The sequence below is a fragment of the Odontesthes bonariensis genome, chromosome 24 (genome assembly GCF_027942865.1).
Source record: "Odontesthes bonariensis isolate fOdoBon6 chromosome 24, fOdoBon6.hap1, whole genome shotgun sequence".
NCBI lineage: Eukaryota > Metazoa > Chordata > Actinopteri > Atheriniformes > Atherinopsidae > Odontesthes > Odontesthes bonariensis.
The window spans coordinates 3,014,811-3,042,065 of NC_134529.1; the positions used below are offsets into that span (position 1 = coordinate 3,014,811).

At 41.0% G+C, this 27,255-nt stretch overlaps 1 protein-coding gene across 2 annotated transcripts in view; it reads right to left on the reverse strand.

Annotated features, from left to right (window-relative positions):
* Positions 1-24,806, reverse strand: part of senp6a (SUMO specific peptidase 6a) — a 32,013-nt gene extending 7,207 nt beyond the window's left edge. Inside the window, exons 1-17 of one of the 2 annotated variants that reach the window (XM_075458701.1) lie at positions 24,679-24,806; positions 19,563-19,656; positions 18,310-18,373; positions 15,574-15,680; positions 14,243-14,395; positions 10,358-10,428; positions 9,514-9,608; positions 7,227-7,620; positions 6,307-6,545; positions 6,086-6,226; positions 5,764-5,797; positions 4,892-5,077; positions 3,271-3,464; positions 1,686-1,837; positions 711-827; positions 511-633; positions 334-426 (exon numbers count right to left, since the gene is read on the reverse strand). In XM_075458701.1, the coding sequence (XP_075314816.1) occupies positions 334-426; positions 511-633; positions 711-827; positions 1,686-1,837; positions 3,271-3,464; positions 4,892-5,077; positions 5,764-5,797; positions 6,086-6,226; positions 6,307-6,545; positions 7,227-7,620; positions 9,514-9,608; positions 10,358-10,428; positions 14,243-14,395; positions 15,574-15,680; positions 18,310-18,373; positions 19,563-19,656; positions 24,679-24,709 (2,288 nt within the window). In that variant the 5' untranslated portion in view covers positions 24,710-24,806. The remainder of the gene's footprint in view (positions 1-333; positions 427-510; positions 634-710; positions 828-1,685; positions 1,838-3,270; positions 3,465-4,891; positions 5,078-5,763; positions 5,798-6,085; positions 6,227-6,306; positions 6,546-7,226; positions 7,621-9,513; positions 9,609-10,357; positions 10,429-14,242; positions 14,396-15,573; positions 15,681-18,309; positions 18,374-19,562; positions 19,657-24,678) is intronic. The other variant, XM_075458702.1, reaches the window with a different exon arrangement.
* Between the last annotated feature and the right edge of the window lie 2,449 nt (positions 24,807-27,255).

Consider the following 27,255-nt stretch of genomic DNA (forward strand, 5'->3'; position numbering starts at 1 on the left):
AGCCATTACCATACAATTGGTGCTTTTGTTTTGAAAACAGGAAGTGAACCTACCCTCGTTGTAGCTAGCTTGAAACTGCCGTTTTGACAGGAAATGACGATCGGCGACGTCACGTTACGTTGCATCTTGGGTAGTTTGAGTATGAGTAGTAACCTCATGATGCATACCCAACATTTAGGAGAATCTAGTATGCATCCGGGAACTTCTGCTTACTCAAACTCGCATACTAACTCAGAAAGTTAGTATGAGTAGTAGGAGAAGTATGCGGTTTGGAACACAGCCTTACTCCTCGGAGGAGGAGAATCGAGCTTTGGGAGTAAAACCAACACTCACGACTCATTGATGGGAACGAAAATGAAATCCTTCTGGAACAGATCCACGTGCCGAGTCCACGTCTTTACCCGGTTGTGCTTCCTCTTCTGGATCCTGGAAGACAAAACGAAGTCGCTTTGGAAACCGGTGAAAACCCGTGAAAGGTGGTTCAGTAAACACGGCGAGCCGGCGACTCACGGCAGGTTGGCGGTGTCCGGGCCGCTCCGGCGCTCCCTCTGGTTCAGCCTTTTGTAAAAGAAGGAGCTGAACACGTGGATTCTTTGTGCATCTTCTTTTTTTAATTTCTCTAAAACTAAATATCTGACGGCACAGAGAAACAAAACCGATCACAGATCAGACAGGCCGCACGGACGCCGAGGCAGGAAGGCGATACTCACTTTAAATAAAAGTCTATGATAACATCGTTGAGGAATTCTCCGTCATTAAGGCAGTGGAGGTCTTCGTTAGTGACCGATATACCACCTTTGGCTGGAGGGGGAGGGTACACCATCAGCCTGAGGGACACAGAAGAGTCTGGCTGTTAGAAACATGTAGCTTTAGCTTCCTAAACCTAAACATCTGCCAACAATTCTTTTAAATAGTCCCAGTCTGGTCACGTGACCGTACTCGATCTCAGCGGCGGGACGGGTTAGCTTTAGCATTAGCAGTCGTAGCAAACAAACAAAGAAACAGATGAAAAATGTCAGAACCAACGGTGGGAAATGAAGACGCAGACGAGGCCTCATACTGAAAGCATGTTTACCTTACAAAGAGTGAGAAACAGCAGCTACATTATGTGTCTTCTGTGGCAACCAAAACAAACGCACATTTCAGCAGAAACTCAACATCTAACTTGAGGAAACATGTAGCGCTAAGTTTCCTAAACTCGTTTTTCCCCCATGGACATTTCTCTTTCAGTGTGCTTATGGTTGAGTTTATATTTTTCTTTTTCCCTCTTCTTTGATTGCTTTTAACTGTGTTTTAATTTTTATTCTATTTTTTTTCTCTTTAAATGCCTTGTTTTTATGTAAATCACATTGAGTTGCCTGTGGTATGAAATGCGCTGTATAAATAAAGATACCTTGCCTTACATATGGTTTAAACATTTCCTAAGTCTCTTTTATTTTTTATTGAACTTCTTGAATTTACCTGGATTATTTTTAATTTAAGTTATTTTGTAATTAATTCATTCATTTTAATATATTTTATCAATTGGATGAACTCTAATTTGCCTAAAGATGATTATTTAGTATTTTTTTCTGTCTGATTGAATGCTTGTGTTAACAAATAAGTAATTATTTGGATGATTACTTTTTACTTTTACTTGAGTCATGTTATTCTGAAGTAACGGTACTGGCAGCAGAGTCACTCACTTCATCACTGGTCCGGAAAATGTGGGCTGGAGGTCGGTCATGTCGTCGCCATCCTCGAAGTACGAGCCGGTTTGCTGGCGCGTGGCCATCCGCGTGCGCACCGGCATCCCGCCGACAGACATGACCGGGGAGGCCTGGGTTTGAACTGGTTTCTGCAGTGGGTGGAACAGAAGAAAAGACACTGAAGTTGATAAATATATATATATGACCCATATTGTATTGAGCTTGTATTCTTTATTAATACGATTATTTTATTCAAAATTAGTATTACTAAGGGCCTGAGCATTTATTCTGTTTTTGAGCAATTGTTTCCAATACAAATGTATTAAATTCCCCTATTTAAATCCTTAAATGCCGTTTTCTCAAAATCCTTTTTTTGTATTTTTTCCAGTATCAATATCTCAGCCTATGGAGCACCTACTAACACCAAACTTTCCAGTTATACTCTTAGCAGTATTCTGAAGATATTTACAGAAGGATTTGTTGATAAATCATTCCTGGCCTGATTTATGTGACGTTATAATAAAAAAAATATGGCGAAAATTTATGTTTTTTTTAGGCTATGGACAGTATATTTTGATTTCCTAGGAAATGAAAGCAGATATCCTGAAATCCCTCTGTAATTTTCTTTTCATTTTGTGTGTAAACAAAATGAAAAAAGAATTTTGCACCTGGCGTTATCACATGTTCAGATCTATCTTCCGGAAATATATGAAAAATTGCGCATTTTTAATGAGATAATGCCTCATTTGGATTATTAAACATACAAATTTCTAAAACTTGTAATACATTTTTTCTCATACTTGTATAAGTAATCAACTCAGGAAGTTTCGTGGTGATATCTATTATTTTAAAATATTACCCTATTCACCTGTGGTGTCTAGCCATTATTTAACGCCGATAAATATTTTAATCGCGCATTAACGCAGGTTTTATTATTATTTTATTCGCTGATGAGAGACTCCGATTCTTTTCACAGATGTTTATTAGCGCCACATCAACACCGTAGAACTAAATGTTCGAGCAAACAAAGTAAAAGACAACATTAGTTGTTGTTTAAAGTTCTTCCAGACGGCGGAGTCGACAGAACGGAAGAACAGAAGATGCTGATGTTAAAAGTGTGTTTGCACAACAAATGTTATGGCACTTTCATTCATATGGCAGCACATTTAAAATAAAACTAAATGCTAAAAGCTATACACTACTTTTGGATTCATTTTTGGATTCTGCGTACAAATGCGATTAATCGTGATTAATCAGGGAAATCATGTGATTAATTAGATTAAACATTTTAATCGTTGCCCAGCCCTAGTCATTTTTATCATTTAAAGACAGCTGATCAGATCAGATGAAATATACAAAATAAAAATATAAAAAGTATAAAAATATACTTGTACATATATTTTTATTATTTTACATTTATTAGTTTATTTTATTATTATTATATTTTTTGTTTTATTGCACCAAACAGACCAGGCCAAATTCCTCGTGATGTGAAAATTACTTGGCGATAAAATCTTTTCTGATTCTGATTCTGATGAAGGAATCTCCAGAGAAAACGTCCATAAACGAGCACCAAACCCACCTTCTCCCACTTCTGCTTCGTGGCCTTGTTGAAGTTGACCAGGCGGATGTTGGCCTCCTCGAAGGTCAGCTTGGAGGGGAAGCCGCTGAGGTTGCCGGCGGTGCCGATCACGCCCAGGATGTCCTCCAGGATCATCTGCTCCTTCATCGCCAGGCCGTTCTCGAAGATCAGAACGATGTACTTCTCGTCCAACTCTGCAGGAAGTATGAATAAATCAATAAGTAAGGGGATCTTTTGTCCTTCCAAAGGTGGAGAAAAGGACCAAATGTGGAGGAAACACTGGAAACAGAACCCAGATAAGATGGAAAGACTCGGACTAACAGGGTTTGCTGTTGGTATTCAGTCATTTTCAGAGCAGAACGGTCCTTTACTGTAAACTATAAATGATCAAATGAGCTGATTTAATAGATTTCACCTATGAAATCAGATCATTTTAGAACACATTTTATTTCATCAGAGACTTTTCTGAAAAGATAAAAGATGAATTTATGACTTTATGAATGGTTCAGGACGACCACGGCCGTTCTAATCTAATCATGTGATATTTTATCTCTTGTTCTTATTGTTAACTTTCACACTTTTTCATCATTAGGGACCGAGCAGTGAAACCGTAAGGACCCTATTCCATCTGTAAGAGTTCTTCTTTCTTTCTTTCTTATTCTTTGCAAAAAATTACTCGAAAACTCTTTTGCGAGCGCCACCTGCCAGTCGACGACATGAAAGAATCTGAACTTTATATTTTTGGGAGTCGCTCATTGACTCTGTAGCGCCCCCTACGATGGTTAAAAATGGCCCCCACATTGGGTTTAGTTTTGCGTGGGACGACGAAATTCGGTACACTCATTCGTCATGCCCAGACGCACAAAAAAGTCTCATGCCGCCATGGTCCCACGTCCACAGGAAGGCGGCCATTTTGGATGGAAGGTGCGATTTGGTGCCACATTCCACGCCTTGCATATGATCCAACTTGTCCCACAGATTTAATGGTAACAGCTCCAAACTTGGCCAGGTTACTCTTAAGACATGAGGGGAGAAATTCATTGAGAAACTTTTCCAATCTCTGAACGGTGTGGGCGTGGCCAGGCGGTGAAAATCGTGTGTGGGCGGAGCAAAATGGCTCAGTGGCGCCCCCTAGAAATGCTCATAAACCCCTCCGCATTGGGGTTATTATGTGCTCGTACGTACGCAGAGGGTATCGTGCGTGTGGGCAGAGCTGCGCGACTACGACGTCCAGCGCATGCCCAACGTGCGCACATCTCGGTCCCGCATACAGCTGCTCGCAGCTTTAATTTGAATTGGATTTTCGTCTCCTTTTCGTCTTCGAGTTCATCCCGAAAGGCCCAGAATGATCCGATTGGTCAAATATGCTGGAAAGCGTCTTTGTTTGAGGTGCGTCAACCAAGCCGCCGGGGAGGCGTCACGTACATGCATCTGACGTCATCCACGAGTCATTCGAGGCCTCAGTGGGGGAGAAAAACTCCCGAAATGATGATTTACAACTTAAAAAGTCCAAATTTAATCTGATCGGGGGGTATATGACACTTCCAGGCTTGGCTAACAGTTTGACGGGGCATGGAAGGACAGCCCTCCATCACGTCTGCATCTGAAGCTTTGTACTCACGGTCTCCGGCGCAGTCGTACCACTGTCCCTTTTCCCTGGACATGTCCAGGTCCGTGCGCAGGCGCTCGCACTCGCGCGGCGTCGTCTGGAAAAACAAGACGGGAAGCTTCCGGACGCTGCACCACTCGCAGCTGATCAGCTCCGACGTCTGAAGACAGATGTTCTCCGTGCTGCCGATCTCTGGACCTGAGGCCACAACGACAATTGGCCTCAATTCATGACGCAAAACCAAATGATTTCACCAGTAAGAGTCAGGTTTCCTGGACCATCAATCTGCTTTAAATCCAACACAAAAAGCTCACAGACGAGAATATAAAGCCAGCAGAGCTCTGAGATCCAAGGACTCAGGTCAGCTGGTCCAGTCCAGAGTCCAGACTAAACATGGAGAAGCAGCATTTAGCTGTTATGCTGCAAACAAGTGGAACAAACTGCCAGTGGAGATTAAACTTTCACCAAATGGAGACATTTTTAAATCCAGGTTAAAGACATTTCTGTTCTCATGTGTCTATGCATGAAATCTGCACGATATCTTTGAACTTATCTGGACTGTTGCTTGGTTTTAAATTCATTTAAATGATTTTATTTGTTTCTCTTTATATTCTTTTATGTATTTTTAATGCTTCTTACACTCCCTGCTGCGATGCTTTTATTTTATGTAAAGCACTTTGAATTGTTTGTACATGAAATGTGCTACAAATAAATTTGATTTGATGACAAAAACATGACCATTAGCTGGTAAAAAAAAATCCCTTTCTGGGTGTAAAAAATGGGATCATGTGACATGATAATTGCATATTTCTGGCTCCAAAGAGTCGTTCTGAAGAAGCAGACGGTTGCCATGACTACCATCACGCATCACTGCTGTTTCATACCTTCAGTTTCCAGAAGAATGCAGTCGATGGAGAACTGAGAAGACAAAAGAGAACAGTTTGTAAGTCATCTTTTCCCATGAAACCACCAAACAGCATCTGAGGCTTCTTCTTACTGCGGCAGTTTTCAGCTGTGTTGGTGCTGTTGTATGTCGGTACACTTCTGCATTATTTTACACTCTTGTCCGTTGTTTTTATTTTTATTGAAGAAAATTCAATAAAGATATTATAAAAAAATAAAAATGTGCTCGTAAATAAATCGACTCGACTGAAGCTGCAGATGAAACGCTGCTGCTGGAATGTGATGTAAAACAGGACGACTCACGATGACGGGCTTCGTCACCATCCGGCGCAGAGTCCCGATTCTGACGCTCCGGCACTCCAGGATGATGCTGTCACACTTGTTGTATGTGACTTTGGGCTTCTTCGTCCTCGGTGTGAACTGCTCGGCAGGTTGGTTCCCAAACTGGACGAAGACATAAAGAGGTTTTTAAAAATCAGAAGGTAAAAGGACTTTTTAAGGGATTTTACTTTCGCGCCTCTCACCTGATCTTTCATGCGGGCTCTCCTCGGTATCGTGATCTTCGTGTTGACGTCTTCAAAGAAGTCGTTGTTGGGCTCCTCCTGCTCCCCAGCGCTCTTCACCGCCGCCTCCACTCTGCCGCCGGACGGCGCCGGGGAGGAGTGGGCGGAGTCGGCCGGCCGGGGGGAAACGCTGTCCAGTCTGCTGACACTTCCCGTGCTGGCGTTGTCCGCCTCTTCCTCTTCATCACTGGACAGGACAACTGAAAAGGCAACAACACGGTTCTTTCACTGGAACTTTAGCTCTTTACGACATGTTGGACCTTCGTCCTGGTAAAAACTGTTGGTTGATGTTTTAATTTACACCAAAAACAAGCCTGTAAACTAAGCGTTAAGTCGGATTTCATCGTCTTTTTCTTTTTACGTGAGACAACATTTAGTTTAAACTTGTTCAGCCCCTGGAGTTCAGATATTTGGAAGATTACCACGACGCACTGACGTGATTTAGTTTGGTTTATGAGGTTCTGTTGGAAAATTGGTGGAATAACTACAGTAAACTCTGGTAAGTAGTGAAAATCGCACCGAGAAAAAGCCTCCGACAGGCGCCGAAGTGTCACAGGTTGATATGGAACCTCTGAGATGTTGTGCGAGATCTTTTCTACATTTGGCTACAGCGCAGAAAAAGCCTCCGACAGGCGCTGAAGTGTCACAGGTTGATATGGAACCTCTTAGATGTTGTGTGAGATCTTTTCTACATTTGGCTACAGCGCAGAAAAAGCCTCCGACAGGCGCTGAAGTGTCACAGGTTGATATGGAACTTCTGAGATGTTGTATGAGATCTTTTCTACATTTGGCTACAGCGCAGAAAAAGGCCTAAATGTGCCGTCTGAGCGGTTTAGTGACGCCGTCCACCTCTGAAACGCCACATTTCTCTTTTCACTCACTGGGGTCATTAAGTTTGTGCTGCTGCGCCGCCATGGCCCTCTTCCCTTTGGCGGGGGTCTTAGCCCCGCAGCCGCCCGACGTCCCGGCTAGCAGCGCCGACCTGCCATTGTTCAGAGGCAGCAGCGTCCCTCTGGTGGTCGCGATCTGTATGGGCACCGTCTCCTCATAGCCCGGCCTCACTGTCGTGCCCGGTTTGTAAAAGTTCTGCTGGAGACTGTTTGGTCCGGGGGAGGGTTGGGATCTGATTGGGGGTCTGGGGGTTGGGGCCGCCGACGTGGACTGCTGACCGGACAGCGACGAAAAACTGCTGCCACAGCTCTGACACTTGCTGCTGTCCTCGCTCGGCTTGTTGCACTTCAGGCACACCTTGTGGTAGACGGTCGGCCACACATGCTGCCAAAGCAAAAGGTTACAGGTGAAATATCACAGCAGGAATGTTCTGCTTTCATTAGCATCGGTTTGGACTTCAAATTGAAGTTTCTTATTGTCAATATATTCGTCACAACTTTTTAGATGCTCATCTTACTCTAAATCGGACATTATTGTAAAAGAAAAATCTATTTTTCTCATGTTTTCAGGATAAAAAATAATGATAAAGGAGCAAAACTCAGAAAATAAAGACATTGACATCACTGAAAAGTGCTAATGTCGATTTCTGTCCAAACGTATGAGAAAAGTCACTTTTTTTTATTAAATTCTGTATTTATCTGTTTATTCATTTTGGAAATTATTTGCAATAAAAAAAAAACAAATCAGAAAAAGTTTGGACAGTTTCAAATATGGAAAGAAAAGCTTATTTATTTGCAGTAAAAAGTCTGGTTTACTGTACTGTTACCCTTATAACATCACATATAAATCCTTTATTAAGATGGTTTATAACAGATTGTGGAGTGGAGTTAATAAAGGAACTCCGAACACGGTGAAATATTAATGTCTGAAGCTTCAGCTGCCGTTTCCTCCGATTCATTTGGCTCAAAAGCCGATTAAAAACTCTGAGCTGCAGCTCATCTTTGCAGGTAAATGTATTTATTAGTTGGATTCCTCAGCTGCAGCGGGTCAAACTTGTGTTGTGTTGTGTGCATGTTACTGGGGAGGACTTCTGTCTGAAAGTCTGATGGAAAACACCAGATAATTCACTGGTTCAGACCAATGCAGAGCAGTGGAATTGGGGCTAATAGTTCCTGTGCAGAAAATAAGCTTTTTGTCCCCAGATTAGTGGATTGTAGTGAATCACAAAATGTTTTGACCTAAAAGAACACCTGAAAATACCAATTATATGGTACATTAAATGGAAAATTGATCTTTTGTCTCCTCTCTGGTCGGTATCTGATAAATATATGTGGCCACATGCTTGTAAGTTGTAAGTAAAACCAAATTATGAGCTAAAAGGAGCTTAAAGAGTAAAAAAAGTTGGCCAATCGGGCGATAAACAAGCAGTCGAGATGAAGGTCGGTGCGGTGAACTCGCTGCTCGACCCCTCGGTGTGTGTTTGCTGCTGAAGGGGCAAAGATATCCTGGAGTTCCCTGGAATAACAAACCACCTTCCTGGAACTCGACAAACTGAGAGAAAGAACAACAATCCGACTGAGCAGAAACAAACTGGGGCTGTGTTTTAAATCTCATACTACATACTGCATACTTCCATACTGCATACTGATCGATCAGACAGTATGCAGAGCGTTTACCCACAATGCATTTGGCTCCTGCCCGAGCTGAAATCAGCCGGCCTGAAGCTGATTTCCCTTAAGCTCTAAACTCTGTAAACTTTAGCAACATTTGAAACATTTTCAGGAGAGAAAGTAGTCGTTTAGATCCCCAACGTGGTGAAAACCTGACAAAATACCGGCTGTTTACAATTTTGTTCCCACGAATTCGGCGCTACTAAAGCTAGCCGCAGTGAGCTAATGCACTTCCGGTTATTTTCACAAAATAAAATACCCGTTGCCTTTTATCATAGGGAAAGCCATTACCATACAATTGGTGCTTTTGTTTTGAAAACAGGAAGTGAACCTACCCTCGTTGTAGCTAGCTTGAAACTGCCGTTTTGACAGGAAATGACGATCGGCGACGTCACGTTACGTTGCATCTTGGGTAGTTTGAGTATGAGTAGTAACCTCATGATGCATACCCAACATTTCAGAGAATCTAGTATGCATCCGGGAACTTCTGCTTACTCAAACTCGCATACTAACTCACAAAGTTAGTATGAGTAGTAGGAGAAGTATGCGGTTTCGAACACCTGAGAATGCAGCAGTTTACAGACATCATGGGAGACGCTCGTCTTACCTCTGTTGCTTTGGCCTGCGATGAAAAGCCGCAGACATCCTCCAACGGTTTCCTCTTCTGTACGACGCGACGTTTAATGTTCAGGGTCTCCGCCTCTGAAAGGTTCAGCCATAAACACAAGGAGGGAAAGCTGCTTATCAATGGATGCTGCGATCAGTTTACGAGCTCAAACTTCTGAGGGGAAGCTTGTGATGCTTTAAGATTCAACGGGAAAAAGGAGGCTGGGAATACAGGAAAACACAAAGTTTAAAGCAGAATATGTCTGTTTAAAAAGGCCAAAGTTCAGGGTGAACATCCGACGACCTGCATCTCCTAACCGACCAATAAGAACAAAGCATCGATGGGCACGCTGTGAACAAACCAGAACTGGCTTCACCCGTGTAAACGGAAGCAAAGCGAGCCAGAAGTAACTCATGGTGGACTTAAATAAGACTAAGATCCACTGGTTGTTCACCAGCGCAGCACAGTAGGAGCACCGAGAGCAACCAGAGGAAGGAAAGAGCACATGAAATAGGTCAGATTGTCACAATCAAAGGTTGCTTTAGTAGCTTCTCCTAATCCAAACACACTCAGTGGGGTCACATGGCACTGAAAGGATCAGATTATTGGCTAAATTCCTTTCAACCCAGTTATCTCGGGTCTTAATCCGATCCAATTCTTAGTCAGATTAAGGTGTCTACATGCACTTAATAACTCAGTCTGATTGTAATTTAGCCAATAATCCGATCCTTTCAGTGCCATGTGACCCCACTGACTCATGCATGATTCACACACACTCCAGCACATCTTTCCCAACAATCGGGGCACCACCACGACCCCTCAGAAGGACTTCAGCGAACTCTACCTTGGATCTCTGGGCAGGTGAGGATGATGCTGTCCACTTCTACAGCCTGCGGAGTGGTGGAGAAGTCACTTCTGTAGCAGGAGAAACGGAAGCTGTGATCAGAGAAGCAGCTGCAGCAGAATCTTTTCACACTTTAAAGGGACAGTTGGCCTCTTCTGACATGAAGCTGTGTAACATCCCATATCAGCAGCATCATTTCTGAACATCTTCTTACCCCCTGCTGCGTCCTGTGAGCAGAGTTCCAGCCTCGTTTTGGTGTTGATGAAGGTAGTCCGGCTAGTTGGCTGGGGTTTAAAAAATAAAGCGTTTTGCTTCTCAAAACAATATGCGTTCAACAGAGTAATACATTTGCATCACAAAATGGTTCTCCAGGAAAAAGTCAAACCTTACAATCGCTTGGTCCTATTTTCTCTCCGGCTAGCGACATGTATAAAATATATTTTATATATTTTAAAATATATTATATTTTTATAATATTCTATAAAATATTATATTATTTTAATATATTAAAATATATTATTTTAATATATTAAAGTATATTATTTTAAAATATATTATATTTTTATAATATTCTATAAAATATTATATTATTTTAATATATTAAAGTATATTATTTTAAAATATATTTATTATAAAAAAAAATCACCATGATAAATATAATTATTATTTTATTGTTATTAAATAATAATCTTAAATATTTATTAAATTATAAAAAATTATTAAATAATAACACCCAGTGATACAAAGGGAGAGAAATTAGCACCAAGAGATTGTTAGGTCTGAATTTTCCTGGAGAACCATTTTGTGATGCAAATGTATTACTCTGTTGAACGCATATTGTTCTGAGAAGCAAAACGCTTTATTTTTTAAACCCCAGCCAACTAGCCGGACTACTTTCATCAACACCAAAACGAGGCTGGAACTCTGCTCACAGGACGCAGCAGGGGGTAAGAAGATGTTCAGAAATGATGTTACAAAGCTTCATGTCAGAAGAGGCGAACTGTCCCTTTAAAACAGGGACAGTTGCAGGCTGAGACACTCTAATGACAAAGCAGATATCTCTCCGACTGTCGTTCAGGGTTTTTGTTGTTTAATATGGAGCAATATTAGCTTGTTATTAGCCGTTAGCTTAGCTTCCCAATCAGGAATCCTCTAAACAATAAGCGCTCTGATTGTTTAGGAGCAATAATTGAGAGGTTTTAATCTGAATCAGGAGTCTGCGGCACCTTCTGGGAACTTTAATTCTGTTCCTCTTCATGCTGGGCTTCACTTCACACGTCCATTTTTAAATGATCTGATTATTCTCCTCATCGCTGCATGAAACAGACCCACGTGCTGGATTTCAGAGCTCAGAATAACACACAATTGTTGTTTGCGATTATTATTTTTTGCTCAATTATTGAGCAAACAAGCCGTCTACTGCAGGTGAAACGCAACCAATCAGAACCTCTCCACAGCCTTGGTGAAACAAACCGTGAAAAGCACGACTGTTAACGGTTTAAAACACGAGAAACAACATATCAATGCAAAAGAAAGGAAACCACAGGCTGACTTAACATGGCTGCTGACCCAAAAACAAGCAGGCGCCACAGAAAAGTCCAGCAGCCTGGGTGTGAAAGGAGATACCGTCTGTTAAAGATTCACTCTGGGTGATCAAAGTCTTACCTTTCCTTCAGACCAAGGCTGCCGGAAAATGAAAAACAGCTCACTACTGTGATCTAATAACACCAATCCAAGCCCACTGATGCATAATTCTGTACCTTTCCTTGGTTTCTCATGCTCAATAACAGAGTTTTCAATCTCTGGACTCTCATCTGTCCACAGAATAAAATATAAGGAATGTTTAGATTTAAAATCACTTATATTTAAGTTCAAATATAAGTCCTGAGCAACAGTTCTCCAGCTTTTTGAAGGTTTTCTTTGGACTTTTTCTGCTTTTTCATTCAATTTTTTTCTTTGTTAAAGCCACTTAACTCTGACCTATGAACCATTCAGGCAGAAAAAAAGGCTCCTAACTCAAAGACTCATCATTTCTTCCCATTTCTTTAGTTGCATCTATGAAAAACAGCTCACTATTGTGATCTAATAACACAAATCCAAGCCCACTGATGCATAATTCTGTGTCTTTCCTTCGTTTCTCATGCTGAATAACACAGAGTTTTCAATCTCTGGACTCTCGTCTGTCCACAGAATAAAATAAAAGGAATGTTTAGATTTAAAATCACTTATATTTAAGTTCAAAAACATTGTTTTGGGTCAAATATTTTCCTCCAAGCAGCCAGACTTTCCTGTAACCTTTAAAGTGGTCCTGATCAACAGTTTTCTTTGGACTTTTTCTGCTTTTTCACTCATTTTCAGTCCAGTTTTTTCTCTGTTAAGCCACTGAACTCTGAGCTATGAACCATTCAGGCAGGAAAAAGGCTCCTAACTCAAGGGATGAACCAGTGCTGTGTCCACATTTTAAACTGGATCTTTAGGCACTTTGTTCCCAGCAGCCTGTCACAGAGACACATCATTTGTTCCCATTTCTTGGTAACTGCTTTCAGTTACCAAAAGAGTCAAATTAATATAAGAAATTCAGTTTAAAAAACAATCCTAATCCCAAAAAATGAACGTTAACACGTCTAAAAGTAGAAAAGTAGGAAAAAAACAGACGATAATAAGAATTATATGTTAAAAAACATCAAGAAAAAGTAAATAAGATTCAATTTAAAGATTAAAAAAGGAATATAAGATATCATCTAATGACTAATTATTGGAACAATTAATATAAATTAAATGATTAAACTGTTTTATGCCACCAGAAATTAATACTCTAGAAGCTCTTTGTGGGTTTTAGACTGGAATTAAGATTTGTTCCCATTTCTTTAGCTGCATCTGTGAAAAACAGCTTCATAGTTTCAACTGTTTTTGTACAAAACTGCTTTCAGTTACCAAAAGAGTCAAATTAATATAAGAAATTCAGTTTAAAAAAAAATCCAAATCCCAAAATAATGAACGTTATCACGTTTAAAAGTAGAAAAGTAGGGAAAAAAAACAGACAATAATAAGAATTATATGTTAAAAAACATCAAGAAAAAGTCAATAAGATTCAATTTAAAGCTTAAAAAAGGAATATAAAATATAATCTAATGACTAATCATTTAATTTATATTAATTGTTCCATAATTAAACTGTTTTATGCAACCAGAAATGAATAATCTAGAAGCTATTTGTGGGTTTTAGACTGGAATTAAGATTTGTTCCCATTTCTTTAGTTGCATTTATGAAAAACAGCTTCATAGTTTCAATTTTTTAGTACATTTATGTTAAAACTGCTTTCAGTTACCAAAAGAGTCAAATTAATATAAGAAATTCAGTTTTGAAAAAATGCCAAATGCCAAAAAAATGAACGTTATCACGTCTAAAAGTAGAAAAGTAGGAAAAAAAAGACAATAATAAGAATTATGTTAAAAAAAAGTCAATAAGATTCAATTTAAAGCTTAAAAAAGGAATATAAGATATAATCTAATGACTAGTTATGGAACATTTCATATAAATTAAATGATTAAACTGTTTTATGCCACCAGAAATGAATAATCTAGAAGCTCTTTGTGTGTTTTAGACTGGAATTAAGATTTGTTCCCATTTCTTTAGCTGCATGTGTGAAAAACAGCAAAGATAACACAGTGTGACAGACAGAAAACAGGATTTCTGCAGCAACAAGGTGATTCCCAAAGAGCTGTTAGCTGAAAACTTGGCATATCTCAGCATGGTGTGCAGTGTGTCCTTAAAACATTTGAGGAAACTGGACAAGACGTAAACAAAGCGAGGCTGAAAAATGGTCTGAGCAGCGCCAGGATGGAGGCAAACCTGGAGCCGCTGCTCGGGCTCGGCCCGTCTTACCTTTGGACCGACTTCCTCGGAGTCGAGGGCACCTGTGCGTGCTGAAAGTGCCGTCCTTGCAAAACGAGTCCTTGCGAATTTGCAGGACTGAGGATCAAATAGTTGGTTTTGTTGAGCATGTGGGAGGACGTGGGCACTGTGAGCGGGACCTCGCTGTAAGACAGGAAGGCGAAATCACGTCAAACTGGGCCCCGGCGCACAGAAACACAGCATGAGCGACTGAGCCGGTCGTTTTCTACCGCTGCTGCCACCGACTGCAGATGTTACAACTGCACTTTTTTCATTCTTTGGTGGTTAAATCTCTGTTTGAATCATCATGATTCATTTTTAAATACTTAATTTTACTTTAAAGTAGGACTGGGCGAGTTAACTCGTTAATTGTTTAACGGCGATAAATATTTTATCGTGCATTAACGCAGTTTTTATTTCTTTTCTTATTGTAAAAATCTGTTTCTTACAGGCTTTTATTTTGTAAAAGTCTGCTGCTCACAGGCTTTTATTATGTAAAAGTCTGCTGCTCACAGGCTTTTATTTTGTAAAAGTCTGCTGCTCACAGGCTTTTATTCTGTAAAAGTCTGCTGCTCACAGGCTTTTATTCTGTAAAAGTCTGCTGCTCACAGGCTTTTATTCTGTAAAAGTCTGCTGCTGTGGAACAGGAAAAGAAAGTAATCGGCGGATCCACCAAACATGGAGAAGGGTACGGAACTTTTACTCGGCCATTTTCATGTTAAAGTTCTTCCAGACGGCGGAGTCGACAGAACCAAAGTCATCTGTAAACACTGCCAAGTTGAATTGTCTTCTCAGCGTAGTAGTTCCAGTCTAAAATATCACTTAAAGGCAAAACACACAACTGATAGCAGCAAGTCATTCAAGGAAACAGACAGTGGAGCGAGGCTTCTACATAAAAACTACAGAAAGATGCTGATGTTAAAAGTGTGTTTGCACAACAAATGTTATGGCACTTTCATTCATATGGCAGCACATTTAAAATAAAGCTAAATGCTAAAAGCTATACACTACTTTTGGATTCATTTTTGGATTCTGCGTACAAATGCGATTAATCGTGATTAATCAGGGAAATCATGTGATTAATTAGATTAAACATTTTAATCGTTGCCCAGCCCATATTTACAACATTATTCATGCGGTAAAATAAGATATGAAAGCGGACTTTGGGCTGGTTAAATGGTTACTGGGGAGACTTTAATTTAAAGACCAACTTTAAGCGTGTATTTGGCCAAAAAGGCGACCAGAGATTTCAGATTTATTTCATTTCCAACCTAAGACAGCGTTCTCAGGGAAAAAACAAGAATAAACCGGACGTTTCGTACCCGAGCCTTTTGGGAGCCAGCTTGCTGAGAGGTCTCATGTGATTGTTTGAGCGGTTCTCGTACGTTCTCAAGGAGTCGGATGGAGCGAAGTGCCTAAAAGACGGAGACTGGAGAAACAGCAAAGACACGTTAATAAAAGACGAGTCGTCAGTCAAACAAACACAGTAATGCAGAGAGGTCAGAGGTCAGCGTGGGGCCCGAGCTGCGACCTCTCATCTCCACCTGCAGGTTTAAACGTGGATCCTGATGTTCGCTTCAGCAGCTGTGGACATATTGATGCGCTGAACTTTTTAAATGACCCGTCAAACCCGACTTTAAAGTCATTAGATTAGGATTGTTCATTCTGAGAGAAACTGCCTCCAAACATCTGCTCCAGTAACGACATTAACATCACCATGGAAACAAATGCGTCTCATCCATCAACTTAGTGACCGTTACGCCGGCTTATCGTGATCCTCGTTTTAACCTCGTGACGTTCTCCATGTTGTGTTTTTAAATGAAACATCAGCTTAACGTCCCACTCGCGTCTGACAGATACAGTAAGCACAACGAGCTAACAGTTAGAACAACGTGCTAACAGTTAGAACAACGAGCTAACAGTTAGAACAACGTGCTAACAGTTAGAACAACGTGCTAACAGTTAGAACAACGAGCTAACAGTTAGAAGAACGTGCTAACAGTTAGCACAACGAGCTAACAGTTAGAACAACGTGCTAACAGTTAGAACAACGAGCTAACAGTTAGAACAACGAGCTAACAGTTAGAACAACGAGCTAACAGTTAGAACAACGTGCTAACAGTTAGAACAACGAGCTAACAGTTAGAAGAACGTGCTAACAGTTAGTACAACGTGCTAACAGTTAGAAGAACGTGCTAACAGTTAGAAGAACGTGCTAACAGTTAGAAGAACGTGCTAACAGTTAGAAGAACGTGCTAACAGTTAGTACAACGAGCTAACAGTTAGAACAACGAGCTAACAGTTAGAACAACGAGCTAACAGTTAGAACAACGTGCTAACAGTTAGAACAACGAGCTAACAGTTAGAAGAACGTGCTAACAGTTAGTACAACGAGCTAACAGTTAGAACAACGAGCTAACAGTTAGAACAACGAGCTAACAGTTAGAAGTACGTGCTAACAGTTAGAAGTACGTGCTAACAGTTAGAACAACGAGCTAACAGTTAGAAGAACGTGCTAACAGTTAGAAGAACGTGCTAACAGTTAGAAGAACGAGCTAACAGTTAGAATAACGAGCTAACAGTTAGAACAACGAGCTAACAGTTAGAAGAACGTGCTAACAGTTAGAAGAACGTGCTAACAGTTAGAATAACGAGCTAACAGTTAGAATAACGAGCTAACAGTTAGAACGACGAGCTAACAGTTAGAAGAACGTGCTAACAGTTAGAAGAACGTGCTAACAGTTAGAACAGCGTGCTAACAGTTAGAACAACGAGCTAACAGTTAGAACAGCGTGCTAACAGTTAGAACAACGAGCTAACAGTTAGAACAACGTGCTAACAGTTAGAACAACGTGCTAACAGCACAACAAACTAACAGAACAGCCTGCTAAAAGTTAGCACAACGAGCTAACAGTTAGAACAACGTGCTAACAAACAGTTAGATCAACGTGCTAACAGTTAGATCAACGTGCTAACAGTTAGAACAGCGTGCTAAAAGTTAGCACAACGAGCTAACAGCACAACGAACTAACAGTTAGAACAGCGTGCTAAAAGTTAGCACAACGAGCTAACAGCACAACGAACTAACAGTTAGAACAGCGTGCTAAAAGTTAGCACAACGAGCAAACAGCACAACGAACTAACAGTTAGAACAGCGTGCTAAAAGTTAGCACAATGAGCTAACAGCACAACGAACTAACAGTTAGAACAGCGTGCTAAAAGTTAGCACAATGAGCTAACAGCACAACGAACTAACAGTTAGAACAGCGTGCTAAAAGTTAGCACAATGAGCTAACAGCACAACGAACTAACAGTTAGAACAGCGTGCTAAAAGTTAGCACAACGAGCTAACAGCACAACGAACTAACAGTTAGAACAGCGTGCTAAAAGTTAGCACAACGAGCTAACAGTCTGTTGATGCATGAAGGAAAATACAGGCAAAGCTTTTTTCCATCCATCTTCTTAACCGCTTCATCCACACGGGGTCGCGGTGGCAACATGGAGCGTAGAGAGGCCCAGGCATCCCCGCTGCCTCCAGCTCATCCTGGGAGGACCTCGGGGCCTTGACCCAGTTGGTGGTGCCTGGTACCCCTCCAAGGGAAGGGGACCAGGAGGCCTGGACCACCTCAGCTGGCTCCTCTCAGTGCGGAGGAGCAGCGGCTTTGAGTCTTTCCTGAGCTCCAAGGCAAAGGTTTTTATGGGCTTCAAACAGCAAAAATGTGTGAAAAGCTTCTGATTCACCAATTTAGTTCTGATAAAGTGCAACAAAGAGAAAAAGAGACTAAAGCATCCTGGGCGGGTCATCAGACGTCGTTTCCGTTATGCTGAGCAGTTCCTGGTTAGATGAAGCTCTGTGGCCTGTAACCCGCAGCTCAGGGTAAATTAAACCCAGACAGCATTGTTGGGTCTGAAACTTATTCCTGTGGCAGAACAATAAGTCGTACAGAAGTCCAGCGTAAAATGACTGACGGGTCAAAGGTCATGCCCGCTGGATTCATGCTCTGAACTGAAGCGTGGACGTCGGGCAGAAAAAAAAAACCCAAAAAGGCCAGATTTACCTTTTTGTCCTCCGGGGAGGTCGGCTGCTGCCGGTCCATCTCCTCCACGCTCACCACGCTCGCACTGAGAGCACAAGAAACGTCAAAGATTACAGTCAGAATCATGTGTACCGACTCTTTTACAACGAGCTGTATACTGCAACAGTGGCTGTAGTCCCACCTGCAGGCTCTGATTGGTTCAGACTCGTCTATCTGTTCCCTACAGCTGGGTTTACAGTCACTAAAGCTGGTAAATCAATACAGGCAAAGAGCCAGAAGACAAATAACTGAATAAAATCTGCTCATTTTCTCTGTTTTATGTCCTTGTGCATAAACTGTTCTGTTGATTAAAAGGCTAATTAACTAACTGTATTAATCAATCATGCAGGTGATGTTCTTTTATCTTATCCCGATGATTCATATTCTATCTCAGCTGATATTTCTAATAAATCCGGGTCTATTATAAATTGATTTATTGATTTAAAAAAAAAAAAATGTTTTTATTTATTTATTTAGTCATTTATTATTATTATTATTATTATTATTATTATTAGTTAGTAGTAGTATTTTTATTAGAATTTGTATTATTATTGTTGTTGTAAATATTAATATTTTTTTCAGCTACTTGACTAATTTGAATTTCCCCCATTGGGGGATGAATAAAGTATTTTTCTATTCTATTCTATTTCACTCCAACCCTTACAGATTGAAATTAGTAATAATACATTTAGTCATTTATTATTATTATTATTATTATTAGTTAGTAGTAGTATTTTTATTACAATTTGTATTATTATTGTTGTTGTTAATATACAATCATTGTAAATATTAATATTTTTTTCAGCTACTTGACTAATTTGAATTTCCCCCATTGGGGGATGAATAAAGTATTTTTCTATTGTATTCCATTTCACTCCAACCCTTACAGATTTAAATTAGTAATAATAAATTTAGTCATTTATTATTATTATTATTATTAGTTAGTAGTAGTATTTTTATTAGAATTTGTATTATTATTGTTGTTGTAAATATTAATTTTTTTTTCAGTTACTTGACAAATTTGAATGTCCCCCATTGGGGGATGAATAAAGTATTTTTCTATTCTATTTCACTCCAACCCTTACAGATTGAAATCAGTAAAAAGTGAGGTGAGCGTACGGATCTGAGCTAAAGAGAGCAGCGAGTTTATCATCAGAGACCAGAATAAGCTGCTGCTCGGCAGAGGTGTCGCCGAGGTCGTTTTCTACACGTGTGATGCGCTGAGGGCCGCTTACTCGTGTCTCCTTTCCTCTTCACTGTCGCCAGGAAGAGAAAAGCTCCAGCTGTGCTTGTACCCTCCGTCCCGCCTGGTCTCTGATCTATCCAGAGCTGAACAACAAATAATCACATCAGTGCGGGGACACGACACCGAGACGGGCACCGGCTGAAACGGCCGTGAACATTAAGCCGCGTTTCAGGGCCGGTGGCTTCAGCTGGGTGATGAGAGAAGATACGGGTTATAAGCACTGTTCAGACAACATCGTTACACTTTTCATCTGAAGTCAGGGGCATCGGACTCCTGAAGGAGTCTGCAGCACCTTCTGGGGACTTTAATTCATGCGGCCATTTTTAAATTACAGGGCTCCAGACTGACTTTTTTCCACTGGCAGCGCTGTAGCGCCCCCCCCCCCCCCCACCTGAAAATTTTAGCAATACCGTAAATCAATATACTAACCAAATATTCACATTTCTACTCATTTTCACTTGTCTCGGCGTACTCTATGCTTGAGGCTAACGTCTGCTGTGTTCGAAACCGCATACTTCTCCTACTAACTTTTTAAGTTAGTATGCGAGTTCTAGTAAGCGAGAAGTTCCCGGATGCATACTAGATTCTCTGAAATGTTGGGTATGCATCATGAGGTTACTACTCATACTCAAACTACCCAAGATGCAACGTAACGTGACGTCACCGATCGTCATTTCCTGTCAAAACGGCAGTTTCAAGCTAGCTACAACGAGGGTAGGTTCACTTCCTGTTTTCAAAACAAAAGCACCAATTGTATGGTAATGGCTTTCCCTATGATAAAAGGCAACGGGTATTTTATTTTGTGAAAATAACAGGAAGTGCGTTGCTCACTGCGGCTAGCTTTAGTAGCGCCGAATTCGTGGGAACAAAATGGTAAACAGCCGGTATTTTGTCAGGTTTTCAACACGTTGGGGATCTAAATGACTACTTTCTCTCCTGAAAATGTTTCAAATGTTGCTAAAGTTTACAGAGTTTAGAGCTGAAGAGAAATCAGCTTCAGGCCGGCTGATTTCGGATCATAGGGAAAGCCATTACGATACAACTGGTGCTTTTGTTTTGAAAACAGGAAGTGAACCTACCCTCGTTGTAGCTAGCTTGAAACTGCCGTTTTGACAGGAAATGACGATCGGCGACGTCACGTTACGTTGCATCTTGGGTAGTTTGAGTATGAGTAGTAACCTCATGATGCATACCCAACATTTCAGAGAATCTAGTATGCATCCGGGAACTTCTCGCATACTAACTCAAAAAGTTAGTAGGAGTAGTAGGAGTAGTAGGAGAAGTATGCGGTTTCGAACACAGCCAGTGAGTGACCTTTGACCTTTGACAGTCATCTGAGGTTGGACAAACAGATTAACAATGTTGTCAGGACTAGTCTTATTTCTGACCTGGGCCTCTTCAGATCTGGGCTAAAAACCTGCTTATTTAGGATGGCTTTAATACCCAGAAGCATGATGACACTTTTATCTTCTTCGGTTTTGTTGTATTTTATTGCTTTCACTGTTCTTTTATTGTTTTTTTTGTTTTTACTTATTTTTCTCTTTATTTATTACCTGTTTTAAAGCACTTTGGTACACCGGAAGGATTGTCTGTAAAGGGCTGTAGAAATAAAATACATTTGTCACTTACAGTATCCTCCTCACACTCATTGGCTTACGGATTCAATGAAGCGCCCCTTCCACGTTTAACGTGTAAAAACGTGTTTTGGTCGCAGTCTGGAGCCCTTAATTCTCTGAATATTTTCCTCATGGCTGCATGAAACGGACCCACGAGCTGCATTTCAGAGCTCAGAGTAACACACAGATCACCTGCGGACAGGTTTTCATGCATATAGCAGCTACAGGCTCGGAATAAACACACGTTTTCATCATTTCTAACTTCTTATAGACTCAGTTAAATACTCCAATCATACAATGCAAATGTGCAGCTGTGTTTCTGCTCTGCTGACGGGACAAAACTTTACAACCTGCTGTTGGGACCTTTACTCCTCAGCACGTTTAACGTTCTGCCTTTAAAGGTGCACACGCTGACACTGTTTACAGTGTTTTCTGACTCCTAAAGGTGGATATCAGCATCAGGAATCAGCCCAGCTCTGCAGAGGAGGCTGCATTTGTGCACGTTTAGGTTAGAGAAAGGACTTAATGTGAAAAGAAAAGAGCCAAAAAAGCATAATGGTGTCCGTTAATACTCATAAATACTGAATCCAAGGTTCGGGCTGAGCTTGTTTTCAGATTAATATCACCGACTGTCTATCGCTATAAGCTGCAGGGTCAAGTTTCTCATAATATACAGCATTAAAAAAGGGGATTTATGAAAATTATAAAGCAAATTACAAAAGGAGAACTTAAGCTTGTGGTCAAATAGCTCCATGAGCTCCTTTATCGTGTTATCTCCAGCATAAACAGCTGTTTCCGTGTCAGTAAAACATGCACATATCCCCCTGGGGGTGGAAATTTTGATGCATTTTAGCTGAATTTCATACTTCTTAGCATGTTATTGTTCATTTTTCTGTTCTCTGCGTACACCTGCGGGGTCCCTCGTTTGATAAAGAAGGAAAAATGATGTAAAAAAAAAATGTCACTGCTACTTAAAGGGAGAGAAAACATCTGCCGTTTTGTTTTTGAGCTCGGCTTCCCGTTTCCTCCCGAAACGTCACACAGCAGACGATCCAGAAGTTGACAGAGTTTGCGTCACAGAGCCAGATGATGGATCCCATCAGAAAGTAATCACCTCTGCGGGCCGAGGCCTGCAGTGAACTCACCCACCTCCCAAATGTAATCATGCTAATGCACGTCATCCATCTGGCTGCGAGCCCAGCAGGTAAACAGCACTTAAACCCCCATCCAGCTCCAGCCCGTTTCCTTCAGCTCAAACATCCAGGAGGGTAAAATACTGCTTTTAGCACAACAGGAAACCTTAAAAACTGCGCTTCTGGGGCTCGTCTGGCTCAGTTTGTTCAGTCATCTGGTCCAATCCTGCACAGACCTAATGGAGCCCGGCTCCCGTCTCCTCCAGCTGACAGTGATGACCCGAAACGAACCGCGGCTTTGCTCCATTTTCCTGCTTTTCTGAGTCGCAGCACATGAAAAGCACCGAGGGGGCATTTAGATCCCCACAGAGCTTATCCAAACAGACACAAAAAGGCACCGACAGTCATAACTGCAGCTGAAGCTCGGCCCTGGAACACGCCGACGTGTGCAGACCGATCAGAAAGACCATGAAGCAGATCCGCGTCCCCGGCAGATAAAGCTAAATCATCAACAACGGCGTCTCAGAATATTTAGGAGACAGCAAAACGCCGCCAGGGTTAAAAAAACCAGCGCTCCACCTCACTCCTACTTTGTGACGTCATGCACAGGGTTTAAGTTTGATGAGTTGCTAAGTAAAGACAGACTCCTCCACATGTACCAGTGAGGATTTAGAGATGCTTGGATCGATTTAAGAGTTCGTTTTGGGTCTTTAAATTAATTAATTAAAGGTTTTGCCTGTTTTAGGATTCACGTCTCACACCAGCTGAACCGATGCTGACAGCATCATGAATACTAAGCATAAAAAAGCCCGAGCAGAGGCTCATTCACACACCGGCTACTTCACGATTCTTATCAGAGGGCCAACTGATATGGGGAGCAGCTGAAAATATCCCTTATTTAACATGTTAAAGCCAAGTTAAAGAGTTTAAATCACTAAAAAACAGCTGGTTTACCACCTTCACTGGTGACCGCCGCTCAGATCCCTGCAGCTCCCCCTAAAGTTACCGTTTCCACTGAACCGAATACGACCAGATGAGCAGCAGAACCAGCAGCTGCAGTTTTGGCTGAAAAACCCAGAAGCATGCAGACCTTTGTGGGTCTGCGGCAGGGTAATGAGCGCACCAAGCCAGCAGATTAATATGAAACATCAGTGTCTGATGGGAGCTTTAATGTGGGCTCCCTGTACTTTACTAAAGTGGCTGCTCCACCATCTCTGGAGGCACATCGTGTCCTCAGTGGTCCTGCACGCTCATATTTAACCTCAAATACATCACTGCACTGACAAACAAATCAAATACATTCGTTTATCGAAGAAAACGAGCTCCGGCTGCTAAAGTAAACAGATGCATTCAGTCTCATATTGATTTATTGCTCACATATGTTGGTTTTATATCATTTTATTCTAAATAAATCAGGCGGCTCCATCTCTCTACCTGCTCTGAGCTTAATTCTGAAAGTCCGGTTTGTCCTGTGAGAGTCACTGAGGGGCTCCTACAACAAACTGCAGGAAGACTGTTAAAGCCCTGCTGAACTGTGCCATTGAGCAAGGCAGAGACTTATTTACGCCAGTCAGGTATTTCTCTCCCTGTGAGGTGGCAGGCGAGCTGATTTTAATGTTGTTTTTTATAGAATATATTCATGTTTTAAGCCCACAAGCCTCTAAGTGAACAGAAAACAGATCTGGGATGGAAAGCATGTTCATTACCAACACAGAAACAACCACAAACGCTGGTGTTTTCAACCCTGAATGTTAGCTGCTTAGAGGTGTTAGCATCCCAGTTTGCAGAGCACAGCAGCTGCCTTGGGTGTCACCTTAAATAAATCCACGTTTATGTGCTCGTTAAATGAGTGTTTGTGGATTTTTTTAATTTTTTTTTGTGTTGTTGTGGGCTCGCAGCCTTTGCAGAAGCAGGAAGGCCCGTCTTTGCTGCAGCTACATCCAGCTCTCACATTGCAAACTCAGCTAACGGCAGAGCTAACGGAGCTAGCTCAAGCTTAAGAGCCCAGATTCCTGTTAAAAACCGGACCGGACCAGACCGAACCGGACCGGACCGTCTTCCAATCCAGGTCCACATGTTTGGGCCCGGAAGGGGGGGTGGGAGACCAGTCCAGAAAGTGCTCACTTCCCCCACCCTGGGTGAGAGGATGAGAGGGTTGTAGCAGCCGGTTGTGAGAGGCTAGCTAGCGTTAGCCAACAAGCTAGCTAGCGTTAGCCAACAAGCTAGCTGTGGATACACACATATTTTGGACCGTTTGACACCAGGGGACCCGGATTGAGCACCAAGCCCGCAGGAATCCGTAGGCTGTGTGCGGGTGAAATGGCTTGTTGGTGCAGAGCGGTGTGTCACAGCTTACCTTCAAGGAAAAAGCTTCTATTGTGGGCCATGTTTACGCCATGATCCGCCTCACATAACAGCAGCACTGCTCAGCAACTGCTCGGGACAGCGGCTCGGCGTTAGGAGCTGCTGTCTAACCGCTGAGAGCAAAGTTAAAGGAGCAGAAACTCTGCCGGAAGCTTCATGCACTGGCTTCAAAATGAAAGTCTCCCCAGTAACCATTTAACCAGCCCAAAGTTTTTTAGTATGAATAAATTATCCTTTAATTTAATTCAAGTCAAATTTGACATGTTTTGTCATTATTAGCAGCTTTTGGCTTTATTTTAGTTCATGGAACCAGATAAAGTCTTTCAACAGGATTTTAACATGAGGATTTTATTTGCTTAATAAGAGTTTGTTTTCCAGTCCTTGATGTTTAAATGTTGTTTTGGTGGACACTCTTGAAAAAGAGATTTATTTTGTGCTATATGTCACCTATTTACCAGTGTCTGGCTCAGGAATAACAAAAAAAAAAAAGCAGGTATATAGGTGTTGTTAAATGGGTTTAGGGCTAAAAAAGGAAACTTTTGTGACTCGTCTTACACTTTGAGGTATTAACTAATTATGTGTCCAATTAAAAGCTATTTAAAATGTAACATTTCACCAAAATTGGTGTGGAAAATTGTTCCAGTACCTCAGTTTTATTGGCTGAGGGTCGACTTCTCTTGCTTCTGATTTTACAGGTAACACCTAAATATGTGCAATTTCTTTCTTCTTTCGCTTTCTTCTTTCTTTATGCATGAGCAGACTAATCTGTTTGTGGTTAAGCCTTGAACATAACGGGTATATTTGCAATGTATCTGCAGGATTAGTCTAAATCAGATCTCTTGTGTTTAGAGAACTTGTCTGAATTAGCTCACAGAACATGTTTAATTTATATCAAAGGTCATTTAACGATGAGTTTAACCCTCATACCTGATTTAAAACATTTTTGTCCCCTTTTAAAACGACCTAAAAACATCATATGTTAATATTTTTTTCCACTTTTTTTTTCATAGACCTTTTATTCCACTTTAGTTCTGATCATAACCATCAAGTTTTCAATTATTTTCAAAAATTTAAACCTTTAAATACTGGTTTATATGATGTAAACACCAATTTCTGTAAAAAAAAAAAAAAAACTGCAAAAACTGCTATATTTTCAATATATAGAATGCAAAGTGGAATTATTGAGTAGGGATAATTATGGTCTGGGATATGTCAATGATTAGCAACAACATTGATTTTTAGGGATTTTAATTTTTTTTGTTATGCCTGATTTAAAAAAAAAACTCCTTAATTTCTGAAAAGGGACATTTTTGTCCCCTTTTAAAACGACCTAAAAACATCATATATTAATATTTTTTTCCACTTTTTTTTCATAAATCTTTTATTCCACTTCAGTTCTGATCATAAACACCAAGTTTTCAATTATTTAAAAAAAAATTAACCCTTTAAATACCAGTGTATATGAGCTAAACACCAATTTCTGTTAAAAAACACACACAAAAACTGCTATATTTTCAATGTATGCAATGCAAAGTGAAATATTCTATGGGGGATTATTAGGTCTGGGATATGTCATTGATGAGCTACAACATCAGTTTTTACAGATTTGTAGTTTTTCTGCAGTGGCAGATTACAGAAACGGCTCCCATAGACATCCATTATAATGAATACAGCATTAGACTATGGCACACACACGTTTTTAGATCGTTTCAAAAGGGGACAAAAATGTCCCTTTTAAGAAATGATGGAGGTTTTTTTTCTACACGTTGAAAAATTGCATTGTATATGATGTGTGTTTGAAATTAGAAAAAATAGTCAAAGTTGCACAACTGGACCAAATATGATGAGTATCACTATCTACAGTGTGAAATTAGAGGAGAAAATACACCCCAAGTGGAGAAAAATGTCCCCCATCAGGGATTAGGGTTTAAATCAAATCTGAAGTGTTTGTCATGTTTAGTGTTTGAGTGCTTCATCATCTCCCTGCTCATGGAGCTCAGCCGGGTTTTTTTATGGAGGCAAGGTCGCAGAAATGACCCGAATTCTCCACTTTTCTGCAGCTTGGTCGGTTACAGACGAGTGTATTTATGACACAGGATACTTTCTGAGATGAAAACGGTGAGCTTTCATAACAAATAAATGAAACTTTCTTACACAACACGTTTCCTCTGCGGCACATTTAGTCTTTAAAAGGCTGCTCCGAGTCCAAGATGATGTCCAAAGTCTTTCCAAGTTAAAAATCTTCTCTTTGACACCCGAGCACAAGTTGATCGGCTTCTTGCTCATCAATGCCTGACCGTCCTTAAATAAGCTATGATCACATGCTTTTATGTGTGGATTAATCCACGTTTACAGGTCTTTGCACACAGTGTGACCCTGTGTGACCCTGTGAGGCCCTGTGAGGCCCTGTGTGGGCCCTGTGAGGCCCTTTGGGACCCTGTGAGACCCTGTGAGGCCCTGTGTGGGCCCTGTGTGGGCCCTGTGAGGCCCTTTGGGAACCTGTGAGACCCTGTGAGGCCCTGTGAGGCCCTGTGTGGGCCCTGTGAGGCCCTGTGAGGCCCTGTGTGGG